The sequence below is a fragment of the Haliotis asinina genome, chromosome 2 (genome assembly GCF_037392515.1).
Source record: "Haliotis asinina isolate JCU_RB_2024 chromosome 2, JCU_Hal_asi_v2, whole genome shotgun sequence".
In the NCBI taxonomy this organism is placed as follows: Eukaryota; Metazoa; Mollusca; class Gastropoda; order Lepetellida; family Haliotidae; genus Haliotis; species Haliotis asinina.
The window spans coordinates 7,090,321-7,105,226 of NC_090281.1; the positions used below are offsets into that span (position 1 = coordinate 7,090,321).

At 38.9% G+C, this 14,906-nt stretch overlaps 1 protein-coding gene across 1 annotated transcript; it reads left to right on the forward strand.

Moving 5' to 3' along the window:
- The first annotated feature begins 31 nt into the window (after nucleotides 1–31).
- On the forward strand, nucleotides 32–12,379 carry LOC137273182 (uncharacterized). The gene is made up of 4 exons (XM_067805674.1): nucleotides 32–348; nucleotides 4,838–4,947; nucleotides 6,316–6,552; nucleotides 7,272–12,379. The coding sequence occupies exons 1-4, from the start codon at nucleotides 119–121 to the stop codon at nucleotides 7,391–7,393; spliced, it is 699 nt and encodes a 232-aa protein (XP_067661775.1). The 5' UTR covers nucleotides 32–118; the 3' UTR covers nucleotides 7,394–12,379.
- Nucleotides 12,380–14,906: the final 2,527 nt, after the last annotated feature.

A 14,906-nucleotide genomic window follows, 5' to 3' on the forward strand; every position in this document is an offset into this window, starting at 1 on the left:
TACATTTTGCTGCGTGAGCATATCCGTCTCTGAATTGCCGGAAGTTATCGTAGCTTCGTTTCGGGCATGTTGATGTCATGTTTAGTCGGAGTTAACATATTTTTCATTTACCACCCATATGTCAAAAGCAACGATGCCAACGAAACATGACATTTTATCTGAACATCTCTATACCAAAGTGGAAGAGCTGAAACCGAAACATTCCCCTGCACAAATTACTGGCATGTTGTTAGATGAGAATGACGAGAATATGTTGAAAATGTTAGAAAACCCATCCCATCTGAAAGCTTATGTGGAAAAAGCTGTGCAAACATTGGATAAACACAGTTTTACGTCTGAAAGGCTCAGGTACATATTGAATGGGGAGTAATGCACTTTATCGGGCGCACTTTTTCAGATTAATTACCGCTACCCTAAAGATCAGAATGGGTATAGGACCGTTTCCTATTCTCCCTTTAAACACATTTTCTGCCGAGGTCGCCGATGTGTGATACTTAGCGGTTGTTTACATCACTGACCAGCAACAAGGAAGTGGCCCAAGCCTGTGAATTATCAAAATTTTACAGTGTAAGGAATATTCGTAAGTTTTAACCAACTTGGAAAAATAGTAACTTTTCCCCGCCCTTCCCGATAAGATTCCCCTTCCTTACACCTAATAACGTTACTTTCTCGTTGTACCGCGAGAATAGGAGACGCCTCGAAAAGTCAGCGGCAGACGACCATGTTTTTCATTGAGCTCAAATGAGATAATATACTTGATGGATCAAGCAGTTGATAGGTGCAGATGTTAGAGGGGAATCTCTTCATTACCAAATTTATGTCACTTTTAGTGAATAATATGAAAAATTCACAAATGAACATAACTGGTCATATTACTTGTTGGGAAGGCACAGTATACTCTACCGTGCTTCCTGCATTTTTGAGAAACACAATTGGCAACTGTAAACAAGCGGGAAATGTTGGTGAATAGCTAATCTATTATTAAGATAAATTTAGTTTTAACCAACTTGGAAAAATCATAACTTTTCCCCGCCCTTCCCGATAAGATTCCCCTTCCTTACACCTAATAACGTTACTTTCTCGTTGTACCGCAAGAATAGGAGACACCTCGAAAAGTCAGCGGCAGACGACCATGTTTTTCATTGAGCTCAAATGAGATAATATACTTGATGGATCAAGCATTTGATAGGTGCAGATGTTAGAGGGGGAATGTCTTCATTTAAAAACAACAAGCATACATACGAAAGGAACTGTTTATATTATTTTTTCAGCTGATATTCATAAGTACCGCGAGAATAGGAGACACCAGTATACCTGGGCCTAGATTTTCAGAGCAGAAGTGAGCAATCTATGTAAATTTTACATATTGGTGTAGACCAATGATTGATAAAGAAAAGAAGCAAAAAACAATCAAGCAAAACAGTGAAGATTTAATGCAGCTGACAATGAAATAAAGATGGGGTCAAAATGGAAAGTCAGTAGCGTGTATGACCCCCGTTAGCAGCAACACAAGCTGTGCAACGTCTCCTCATTGAACGGATAAGTCTCTGAATAAAGTCCTGAGGCACTGCATTCCACTCTTGCTGCAAGGCATTGTCGAGTTCCCCAAGGTTGTTGATCTGCGGACGACGTGCGAGGCGTTGGCCGATGTAATCCCACAAGTGTTCGATGGGTGACAAATCTGGTGACAATGCAGGCCAATGAAGTAGAGGAATGTTGTTGTTAGCCAGATACTGTATCGAAACACGTGCAGTGTGGGCTCGTGCATTGTCATGTTGAAATGTGTGCAGATCTTGATGCTGGTGAAAGAAGGGAGCGACGTTGTTCTGAAGAATGTTGTCACGGTAGTAAACGGCATTCACTCTGCCACGACAAACAATCAGAGCGGTTCTGTGGTGATAACTTATCCCTCCCCACACCATAATGCTGCCTCCACCCCACCAATCGGTTTGCACAACACAATCCTGATGATAACGTTCACCCCGTCGACGCCATACCCGTAGACGCCCGTCAGCATTTCGCAAGTGAAAACGCGACTCGTCGGAGAACACCACACCATGCCAACGTCGTAACAACCACACACGATGCTGTTCAGCCCATTGTCGGCGTTCACGGCAATGCCTGTCAGTCAGGATGGGTCCAACGTAAGGGCGTCGACAACGTAACCCTGCCGCACGGAGACGGCGTCGGACGGTGGAAGCGCTGATCAAACCACGTCGACCCTGGACAGCGTTGGCGGTTCTGGCAGCGGGCAAGGTTCGATCCCGAATATGGCGCCGTACAATGTCTCGATCTTGACGAGGGGTGGTAACACGTGCCTGACCTGGGCGTTGCCGGTCCCTGCTGGTTCCTGTTTGTTGGTGTCTGTTAGCAAGCCTCAGAATGGTCGAATGATGACACCCAAATCGTCGTGCAATGTTTCTGCTTGAAGCGCCGACCTGCAACATACCCAAGGCCTGTTCTCGTTCCTCTGGTGACAATCTTGGCATGGCGAAAAAACTTTACTTACGAAAGTACTGCGAAAATGAGAACGGTTTTGTGCCGAAGGTCATTTATACCCCTGAACAGCATGCTTTCTGCATGCAATTTGTGCCCTTCGTGTGTGATGTGCATGAATTTTGTTGTTTTCATGTGATGTGTTCGATGATGTGTTCGAACGATCCGTTTTTTACTGTAGAGCGTTATTTACGATCTAGTGTGTTATTATCAAAATTTCCACCATTAATTTTCCATTTCCAAAAGATTCTATTGCCTTATTTCAAAATTTACAGGTGGTGCGTTTTCAATGATGTTCAGTATATGTATAGGCATTATTTGTCAGTGGATTCCGCAGATAAGAAAATAATGAAATTGTTAAACTGTTTTTACTGTTTGCTCATCAAAGCCATTCGGTTGCATTTAGTTGTTGTAAATGCTAAATAGGAACCAGTGAGTGTGTTTTGATTGTGTTTTGTTATTTCTTCGTCGGTGACCCACCCACCATCGCCACTGCCACTTCTGGGCTTTTGTCCGTATATCTGAACGTTGATCAATTCCATTGTTGTGAATGTTAAATGGGAAGTAGTGAGCTGTTTTGATTCAGAAATTATGTATATTCAAGTGTGTTAATTATTTGTCGGTGACCGACCCACCTTATCCTTCTTCTCCACTTCTACCGATTATATATTTTTTTATATCACAAAACTCAAACACTTTTTGTTTACGCTAATGTCACTGTACCAATTTTCATCTCCCATGATGTTGAAACATGTCCTCATTTTACTAAAGTCAACAAATCCAGCGCTCAATCCGTCTATGAATCCACGGGATTTCCACGTCTACGAATCCGCTTGGTCAAAGAATTCACAGCAATCCCTCGACAGACACCATGCAGACGCTATGGATAAAATATTGTAGTCCGGTTTCACCTTCATCTTTATTTTTTGGACAAACATTACCCAAATTGCAAACAGCTACTCAGAGAGTCGACTTTAATAAGTTCAGCCACGTGGCTACATCTCCATACTCCCATTGGCTTATAACAGCAACCGTCAACATTCACAATGGGAGCAAGTTTTGTTCTTTAAAATTTTTTTTTTTAAAACTGAATTCCAATTATGAAATTTTTTCAGTATGTCAATTTTTTAAACACGATAGTTTTATTACCAAATTTATGTCACTTTTAGTGAATAATATGAAAAATTCACAAATGAACATAACTGGTCGTATTACTTGTTGGGAAGGCACAGTATACTCTACCGTGCTTCCTGCATTTTTGAGAAACACAATTGGCAACTGTAAACAAGCAGGAAATGTTGGTGAATAGCTAATCTATTATTAAGATAAATTTAGTTTCATGGTGTGAAGAAACAGTGGGGCAAATCGCTAAAACTTGCTAAACAACAGCGCTAACTGGTTGCTAATCAGTATGGTAAGCAATGTCTTTTCTTTCACACATGGAATGTTTGGAAAGAGTTCCATCAGTAACCCTCTCTTTTTAAATAGTAAATCCCTTCTAGGGTGAGTCTTTCCTGAGTGTAATATTCCAACACTAAAAGGTCATTGTTTTTCATACCTGTTCTTGTTCATTGAATGTATACTTAGGGTCAGATATGCATGTCAGTTTGTAATTTTGGTTGGATGGGCACATAAGTTTGCATTGAATTGGGGATATTCTTGATTTGTGGATCACTATAATTAATTTATCTACTGAGTTGAGTCATGTGATTTCACGAAGCGGTACTTTTGATGTACACACAATTCCACATCTCTTTGATCAAAGTAGTCCAAATGCATTACATGTACATACAACACAATCTGATTGTCAGTACTCAGATAAATAGTTCAAGATCACTAACACCCATAAATACCAAATTTTGCTTTTACTACATGACAAGTCAAAAAGATACTGTTCTCACCAACCATCTCACCTCACATCATTTGTTATCATAGTTGTACATAGTAATGCATAGTAGCTGACTATGTAATCCTTGAAACAAGGTGACATCAACTTTTATGTGCACACAAATGTGTGATGATTGCAGATGGCTAGAGTAAACCAGTCTCTCATTCATGAGTTGAATATTAGGCATTTTCCAGTTTTTTGTGCCTATAAATAAAATAATTAGTATACAAAATGAAATCATGCATTAAAATATCATTTTTGCTGCATTCCCATTATATCCACAAATAAAGCTTGCACTAGTGTACTATATCCCAGTAATTTTTTCTGATAGTTATTTGAATGTAAATGTGAACTAGATTGCGTACCATGGTGTACATCATTGTTGACAGTGGTTCATGTTTCAAATGTTTCAGTAAGGATTCAAGTTTTTGAGAATAGTTATAAATGTTTCAGTGCATTGTGTGATGTGAGGAAGTCTGCAGCAGAAACCAGCCCAGAACTCTGTGATAACCTGTATGAGAAAATATCTGTCCTTGAACCATCAATGCCATCAGAATTAACAGGTACAGTAGTGTTCCACTGTGCTCCATGAGGCCAAGAAATGAATGTAGTAGTTCCAATTACCCGAGCAACCCATGAATTCTGGTGCAATAAATAAACTTTCACTAAGGTTTCAGTTGCCATCAATTTTTCTCAGTACTGACAGACATTGGCCAATTGATAGAGAAAGTCAATGTGATGGCTGCACGTGTGCAAGTTGAAAGCTGAATTAATAAACAATTACACATTCATTGATATATGTGCTGACCTGTGAAGCTCAGAGGTAAATAGGCCTTCAGCAACCATGCTTGTCATAACAGTCGACTAGCAAGATTGGTTGGTCAGTCTTGCTGACTTGGTTGACCCATGTCATCGGTTTCCAGTTACGCAGATTGATGCTCTTGCTGTTGATCACTGGATTGTCTGGTCCAGACTCGATTATTTACAGTCCACCGCCATATAGCTGGAATATTGCTGAGTGCAGCATAAAACTGAATTCACTCACTCACTGATAAATGTGCTCTTGGTTCGTACTTCTGAAAAAACTTACCTACCGTAAACTTTAAAGAGGTGTAATCAGAACCACAACATTATTATTTTATTGGTCTGACTTATTTATATCATTGTCTCTTCTATAATACCTTACATCACTGTGGGGGACTGTCTTGCGTACATGTTACGTCTTCTACTGATCATGTATGTCTTAGTTGTAGGCAGGGGAAACATGTGAGACTGTAAATTGATGTGAGCTGCTTCTATATTTCTGATCCGGACTCAGTGACATTCACAGGCCAACGTCAAGGAAACTGTAAATTCATAGACACAATCTTGTAGGCTGCATTTACAGTATACTCATACACTAGCTGAGAGCGAATTTCTTTATGACACATTTTTAGCAAATTTTTTTTGATTAATGAAAATGATTAAACTGATCATTGATACCTAGGAGAATCCAGACATGTTATTTATTACATCAGCTCTCAATTGTCTTTTCCTGAAGGATTGTTCTCCCACATTAGAACTGGTTGAACACCGACCTGACAGTTGACCCACATCAGCATGTATGAGAGCGCCCACTGGGGCTTGCCATCATGAGCGAAGAGGCAGCTACATGTGGAATCAATTTCATCGTCATGCAGTACATGTGCATGAGCCTACATCTGCTCTCCCTTTCACAAACCAAATGGGGTTGCTCATTGCCGTGCGCCACCTACTGTCATTATAATATATATGTCATTATGTCCAAACTCTGAATCAGTGAGTGTGGATCAATATTTGACACATGTTCCTCATATTAGACTAATCTAAACTCAGTTATTGTTATTTAGCTGGACAGACAATAATCATCAACAACGACAACAAACAATATCTTTCTATTTCCATGTGGATAGGCATGCTGGCTGAGCTAGACGCTGACACTGTCTCACAGCTTCTAGCATCCCCAGAGATGTTGATGCTGGCAGTGTCACAGGCCAAGGAATCCTACCTCAAGTGTCACCATGCTTCCCAGGAACCCAGGGTTCCACACACTGAGAAAAACAACAACCACTCTTCAGATGCTGATCTCGGACAGGAAGTTTACGACAAAGTTAAAGACATGTTCCCTGAACATGCATCTCACATCACAGGTAAACAAGAACAGCCTTTTTTATTTTGTGAACAACAAATTCTTTTCTTGATTCTTGGTTGCAGCAATTCTATTTTGATAAATAAGAATAATTTTCACATGCTATGTCACAGATGACTTGAGTTTTTTTTTTCTCAGTATGGTATTGCTGGGTGTTGCAAACTTTGCAATTGATCATTTGATTTGTTTGATTAGTTGGTCTGGGACTGTGATTGGCCATGTCAGCATTCAGGTTGTGTAACAGGCTGATCATGAGTACTAACTTTGACTGTGCAGTTGTAAGGTTCACTGTCTCATATTGTGTTTCAGTGGAGAATATTTGTACAATGTAAGAAGCTCATTTATGGTGTCCCTTGCCATAATATTTGTCATGTTACTCAAACTGTCGAAAGGTCAGCCTTTCTCAATGACTCAGACTTACTCAATCACTCAGACTTACTCAATCACTCAGACTTACTCAGTCACTCAGACTTACTCACTCAGTCACTCAGTGGTTTGTTTTTTGTGATTGCGGATGAAGTGTTTTGCTCATGCTGCTGTAGTCCAACCTTATGATTGTTGATAAATGATAAAAAGCCAGTCAAACAGACTGCAGAACATGTGCGATACAGCAAGAAAGCTGGAGACATACTATACAACTTTCCTTTCTTATGATGTATGATGTGTCATGAACGTAATGTAAGTCTTTTTTCACTGATGGGATGCTGACTGTTGCTGCAGGGATGCTGTTGGAGATGAAGACGTCACAGTTGCAGCATCTTCTCTACAGTGACCCTGACCGACTGACCCTGTACATCCAGCGGGCCTACCACACCCTACAGCACTACCACGCCCAGTGCTAAGGACATGACAAACACAGATTGTGTCTATATGTCGCATACATACTTACCTGCATTCACGACCCGTGAAGTTCCCGGGGTAGAATAGGCCTTCAGCAACCCATGCTTGCCATAAAAGGTGACTATGCTTGTCGTAAGAGGCGACTAACGGGATCGGGTGGTCAGACTAGCTGACTTGATTGACACATGTCAACGGTTCCCCATTGCGCAGATCGATGCTCATGTTGTTGATCACTGGATTGTCTGGTCCAGACTCGATTATTTACAGACCGTCGCCATATAGCTGGAATATTGCTAAGTGTGACGTAAAACTAAACTCACTCACTCACTCACCTGCATTCACATCATCCTTTCATACCTCGTAGGACATGAATAGCATTAACAGCAACATGTCTCTTCTGAATCCAGCACCTGTTTCTATTCCAGGTACTAAATATTTGTAAGTGAGACTAACCTTGAAAGAACAACCTTGAACAACAACCGCTTGTTTGTACAAACTTCCAAATACACGTGGCCAAAATGGGGTGTGGTTGTGATATGTCTGGTTAAGCTGTGATTTGGGAATCAGTGTGTATGGTAGTCAGTCTGGAAGCTCCAGCACATGCTGCACGACATATACTGTTGTGTGTGCGATGTCACCTGAACCCTGACTATCAGGACTTATATTCATGTGGCAATCTCAGCATTGTCACTAGTTGATGTATGGATCATCACAGCACTAAGAACCAAGATGGCTTCCCGATTTCCTCAATATAGAACTGGAATGCAGTTTTATTCTGTGTGGAAATAGCAACTACACCACACAGCTCTTTTATGTATATTCTGAGTGGTAAAGGTTATTGTTTACAAGCCCTGACGAGCTGATGACACTGACTTTCAAACCACTGATATCACCATTCTCACACTGGATGGATTAAGATTTCTCTGAAAACAATAAGGGTTTCAAGAAACCCATTTCCTATTTCATTCAATTCAGAATGTAAGGGCTACTCACAAAGGAAATGATTGCGTGTATCTTCATTTCTCCATTAACCAGAGAACACTAACAGTTTTCTTGTGTCCCAAAGAAAGTTGCATACTGTTAGATAACGTCAACAAAAGGGCCTGAACTGTAAAATGTGATCATTTATAGATTGCAACTTCTTTATTATGAAGATATTCTGTTATAAGTTATTCTTACTGCTTCATCAGGTGAATGAAAACCTCCGATAGCTATTTATGTACATGTGAAACAACAACAGCAATACCATAAAAATAATGGGTGCTTTACAAGGGAAACCAACGTAATTGGTAGCGGTGTTCCAGTTAATCGATTTCATCAATGGCTGATTGGTTGAAAAAGTAATAAAGGAATCGATCATAACATGATTAATTATGACTGGTTAATATGTATCTACATATCTGTATAATGTAAGCCAGTAAGTTTTTGCACTGTTTTCTGAGTGCACTTTATGCTCATCTGATACTTACACCACAGCATGTGTATCCATCTTGTAATGAAGGCAAGCATATAGACACATGACAAGGAACTCCCTGATTGGCTTACATGACTCCACATGACCAGTCATAGCCAATGACAATGCTCGTAATAGTCTCTTATCATACTGCCTGGAAGTTAAATGCAAACTTCATAATGGATCATCAATGACTGATCATTTTGATAATCCAATCGATCATGAAAATTCAACTCATTCCCAACACTATTAGTTGCTGCTGAATGACAAAGGACAAATAGGAGACATAAATTAATGGAGGGATTAATGCTGATTAATCACTGATAGGTGGTGGAAATGTTGTGCAGTAGCTCTGATTGATGACAGAGAACTGATAAGAAGGCTGACTAGTTGACACAAATACTGTCAACTTACATCCATATATTGCCATTCATAGTGGGTGCAAGTCCATTAATTATTGCTAAAGCAAGTGTACCCAGTCCAGGAGGCATTTCAGTTCTCTAGGCAGAGTTGATTCCTTCTGATAAGACTTTTCACCTACAAGTTGTCGTGTTACAGAAATACTTTCACGGCAACATTAAGCCAGTTCTCATGCAAACTCATTCTTACCTTATCGGTTATTCCTGTAGTCTTCATGATTTATGACCCTTTGAATTTGAAAACAAAAATTTCTTTTGTCGTCATCAGTGAGCTTCCATGAAAACCAAAGATCATTCATCATTTGTTGGTTGTTTTTTTTGTTTATTATCATGCTCAGCAATTTTCCAGCTGCAGGACAATGTTCTGTAAATAATGGAATCTGGACCAGACAATCCAGTGGTCACAAGCATGCATTACTGAAGACAGATTCTAACCCAGAAATTCACTGGTTATGTTATTCATCATTGGGGGCAGAAATATAGTTATATAGCAAGGTTTTGGATACACATTGTTTGATGTTGATACAGTACATGGAAGAATTTTAAATTAGACATTGTTATTTATGATCAGACAAAAACCTTTTTGAAGGTTGATCTCTTTAGAATGTTCTTCCTGCTTTATGCAAGAATCGGTTTTCCCTGCCAAATAATTCTAGCCAATTTGCTATATCTTAAATTATGTGCAAAATATCCCCTGAATTTTATGAAAAAACAGTTGTAGTATTGCTGCCAAATGTGAGATTTTAATGTCAGATTTGCTATGCATTGATGCATATGGCGATTCAGGGCCTATGGTGATAAATCATTGTAATGAATTCCAGTTTTTACACAGATATGAGGACATGTGATTTTATTTTACAAACTATTCGCATTTTGTGTGTTGTTTAGTTGTTTGGTGTATGTACTGTGTGATATGTCCAGTGTCAGTATTGGTGTCGGTGTCAACTCCATCTACTGCTGTGTTGAGGTTTTGTGTTGGTCCACCACAAACTGGTCAAAGGTCATCAAACAGGTGGCCTCCCTATTTGATTTATTTTGTGTATTTATTGTCCCAAGCGCCAGTATTTCTTGTATAGTGTTTTAGTCCAGATGGTGGAAGGTCGGCACTGTGTGGGGAGAACATTAGATGTTTCTATTTCAATATTTGTCTGTTTTTGTTTTTGTGAGAGTTGATGGATTAGTAAGATCAGTAATTCATAAGGGCCTTGCTTGCCATGTGTCCGAAGTGACTGGTCAAGTCACTGAATCATGAAATCTTCATCAGGGTCTGTGTGTGAAGAATGACAATGTATCATTGGACTCAAAGATGTTAGTGGCGGAGAGCAGCAGCTGATATTGAGCTTTTGATAGGTCATGATTGTACTTTGCATGAGGTGTTCTGTCTTTACTGATCCAACATGATCTATTGACATGGTCTAACATCATGTTTTTGTATGCATGATCTAACATGGTCTGTTTACCATGTGTGCCAAGATCTGATTCTGTGATCTAACCTATTAACTTGACGGAACATGATGTATGTGTGGTTCAGTGTGGTTTGTTCGCTTGGTGTAAGTGTCCATTGACATCGTCTGCTTAATGGTTCAAGACGATCTAACTGCATGATCTGTTGATCTATTTACAGGGCGTATAGTAACAGAAACGCAAGTTTCGAGAAAAGGAAATCCGGTAAAAATACATGTGAACACATTTGTCTTCTGTTTAGGAACTTGACAAAAAAAAAAAAAAGCAGTTGCTTTTCTTTTGCTGTTCAGTATATTATGATGTAGCTGTATGATGTTTCATTATCTATTTACTTGGTCACGATCTAGCTGTTTGAACCAACATTGTCTATGTACATAGTGTAGCAAGACTTACAAGTGGTCTGTGTACATTCATTTGTTATAACCATTCCATGGAAACTATCATCTTGATCCTGAAGAAAGTTTGTTGCCAAAAGCATTGTTATACCACTTCTGGTGTTACTTATTTGTCTTATCATCGGTCAGGAAATCCTTAACTGTAAAATACAGAATGTGCATGTGATATTGTTTTGCAATTTCTGAAGTTTAGTGATTTGTTATGGTGATTGTAGCATTGGTGTCCTGTTTCGATTGACAGAAACCAATGTATCTTTTGTTAATACAAAATATTTTTTGACCAGATTGTTGGATAGTTTGTGTGTTTGGTTAGTGTTTCACTTCCACATCACATCATCTTGATTTGTGCATTCAGCCACTGATAAAAGTGGAGGACCAGATTAATCTTTCACATTGATATGCTTAATTTCCATTGGCGTAGCTACCATTTTGAAAAAAGCCAAAGCTTACATGTGATTGTTGCTGAGCAAACCTTCAAAACTGTCTAAATATAAAGCTTTGCAATATATCGGACTTGCACAAAGAAATTGGATTGCTAGGCACCTGATCTGTTGTGCCATGACAGGTCAAGTATAGAAACTGTATGACATTGTCCTAAATGTTTTTGGGTAGTATATTGAAACTGATCTGTATATACATTGAATGTTTCTTGATTTAAACTGAAAAATATGTTTGGTGTCTTAGCAAATTAAAATGTCAGAGAAAGATTCTTACCAAAATAATCCAGTCATTTATGCATGTTAAATCAAGCATCATATCATGTTTATTTATTCCTTTGTTTCAGTGTTAACGTTGTTTGTTTTACTGGATAAAATTATTTTTCCAGAAGGGAGTACATATTATGGCAATATTTACATATGAAATATCATTTTGCATCTTTAATGAAATATTTAATGTATGTGCATTTTACAAATGTGACCTTTTTTCTCTAAAACTAGCCAAAATCATATTTGTGTATTGTATATAATCTACTAACATTGCTTTAACTGCCAACAGTTCGTGTACTGTGTAATCAACTGGATATGAATAGATGGGTGTGAGAGCAATGATATCTAAACTGCAAGTCTCCATTATGCATTCTAAGAGGTAGAAGAACGTATTTACATTGTTTGACCAATTTAGGATGGTATGTAGGTGTCAGTGATGGAACAAAGAAGTACTAATGTGGATGGTGCTTATAAACTTATTCATGTATGCTTTATGTATGTAGCTTGTGTGATAATCACTTTGCATTCCAGATAAAGTTTACAAAGAATATGTTGACTGTTGTGTTGTATTTTGTACTGATATCACCAGTTGTCTTATGTGGATAAATGGGGCATGATTACAACGTGACATTACTGTACAACAGGTATTGTTTCACACTTGTCAGTAGGGGTTTGTGATCCAGACAACTAGTTCTCAGACTTATTTCCATCCAGGCTGCAGTTGCTGAGTGGGTTAGGCCAGGAGCATTAGACACAAACAGTAGGTAACATTGGAAAAACAGAGTAGAAAGCTGAATTTTTCAGGAAAGCTTCAGAACATCATTGCCATGTGTAAAGTACAAAGTTCTGCAAATTCTACCTTGTGGCATTTTCAAGATGGCCGCCAATTACAAGATGGCCACCAAAATCATTAAATGATTATACACACAGATATTTTGTCAATAAGTATGTCATGTGATATATCAAATAAAAGCTCATCTCACAAGGAATCTAAATTTATTGATATCATGCATTTTGGCATTTTCAAAATGGCTGCCAAAACCATTAAAATGATTAGACACACATCTTTCGTCAATAATTATGTCATGTGACGTATCAAATGAAAACTCATCTCACGAGGAATCTAAATATATTACTTGTAACACCGCACATGCATACGACAATGAAAAATGCCATGATGACAACACATTTGATGCTTGTGCTTTTGGTCAAATATATTAAAATGTCTACTATTTTTGACTTAATCATTCTTTTGCTAGCCATAGACTATCGAAACTTTTTGTCAAGCTAAGAAATGGCGCAGTTGAGTTCGGTAGTTCAATTGGTCCAATCTTAACAGACTGTAGTCCTGATATGAAAGGTTTGTGGTATACCTTGACAGAGATCTTTGCGTCCTTAGCTGCTACGTCAGTTGATGTCATGATTTGAGTGGAGCGAGGTATAGATATCAGAACGGGTTCTTTTCTGACTGGCGTTACACAAGCAATTCCACCTAAAACGTGCTATGTACCAAAGCCACTGGTTGTTCTAACACTGATATCAGCATTGTCAAATATGAAATTGACAAGCTCACCCCCAATGTCCAAAACTCTGTCATCTGAAATAAGTGCATCATACAAGTCTCTATATTCATCAGCAAAGGATTAAAGCTGCAGAGGATATCAACCAATTCTTTGCTTTCATACTAACAGTTAATGTAAGTATATATGGCCAATAGTATTGGTGAGACAAAAGATCTTGGACGACAGGCAGATATTATACTGTGAACATTTGCTGTTTGACGACGTTGACAGACTTTCATGTGGTCCGACTTAGACTTTATTATGCCACACATGAAACGATTTAACGAGTCTGGTAACAGTCTGCTGCTTTCATCAAGTTTTGTCATTTCAGGATAGTTATCACTGTCATACACTGTGGATCTGTGGATCGTATATCTAGTCCTAGGCCAAATGTTAGAAACGTCCCTATCTTTTAGGATCTCTCAGCAGCAGTAAACGTGTTATTCAGTAATTGGTATGACACCTCCCACCCGCCAAAAATTCTTGTTGATGTGGAACTAGCAACAGGAGGTATCAGGTTACTAAAACCTAACTGGGTTCAGTCCACTGTTGAAACAGTGTCCACATGTTCATAAACAAACTGCTTGAGAATTGATCACATTGTCTAATGTGTGGTGACAAGCACTGGTGTTCAGCATGGTCAGGATATGCAGTATGGGTGATAAGGCTGGGTGTATCATATTACCTGATTTACATGATATCTCTACATTTGGCCCAGGAGTATATCATCATGTATAAGAGCAGCTACAATGTCTGTGATTGAATCCTTGGACAAACTGCTATTCAAATAATGGCTTCTTAAGATGCAATTTCTTTCATTGAAGAATGTGTAAATTCTGGGCTTTCCATGCTCACAAGATTTGATAATATCCTTCCCTAAAAAGTTCATCAACGTGAAATGAAGATTTTTTTACTCATATCCATTGGCTCCACCTAGAAAGCTATTCATGAAGGATGTGAGATCCTGAAGTGAACGCTGACATTCATCATTTTCACGAATATACATGCAGAGTTCCTTAAATGCTTCATGTTTTGTTGTGTCGAGTGGCCGGCCTCTTCCACCTGTATTGTCCTCAGCTGGAAATGGCTTACCAGCATAGTGGAAGACCTGGCAATCATGATGGTGTTCCACCTCTGCCGCTACACAATCAAAGGTATTTCAGATCTGGAGTTTGACAGCATCCTCCCACTCGTCAGCTCGAGCATCTGCTTTCTTCAGTATACTTTAATAGAATCTTTCGTCATATCCTCGTGTGACTTGACTCTACGATGATTGGGACTTTTTAAATCAGATATTCCCTTTGCTATTTCCTTAGTACAGTTGAGACAATGTGTTTTGACGTTGACAGCAGGAGTATGTGAGCGCAATTTAGAAGCTGGGCTTTCAATATCAGGAGATAGGAGTTCTTCAGTGTCTTCTGCATTCACCATGGACAACAAATAGTAACTTTGCCTTGCTTTCTTCAAAATATGACTGGTAACCATCTCCTCTCAATATACTTGCTCGGACAAGAC

Excerpts from the sequence above, each read along its gene's own strand:
- LOC137273182 (XM_067805674.1), top strand. The coding sequence starts at position 119 with ATGTCAAAAGCAACGATGCCAACGAAACATGACATTTTATCTGAACAT. Across the intron at positions 349-4,837 it reads TTTACGTCTGAAAGGCTCAG|TGCATTGTGTGATGTGAGGA; the intron begins GTACATATTGAA and ends TAAATGTTTCAG. Across the intron at positions 6,553-7,271 it reads ACATGCATCTCACATCACAG|GGATGCTGTTGGAGATGAAG; the intron begins GTAAACAAGAAC and ends CTGTTGCTGCAG.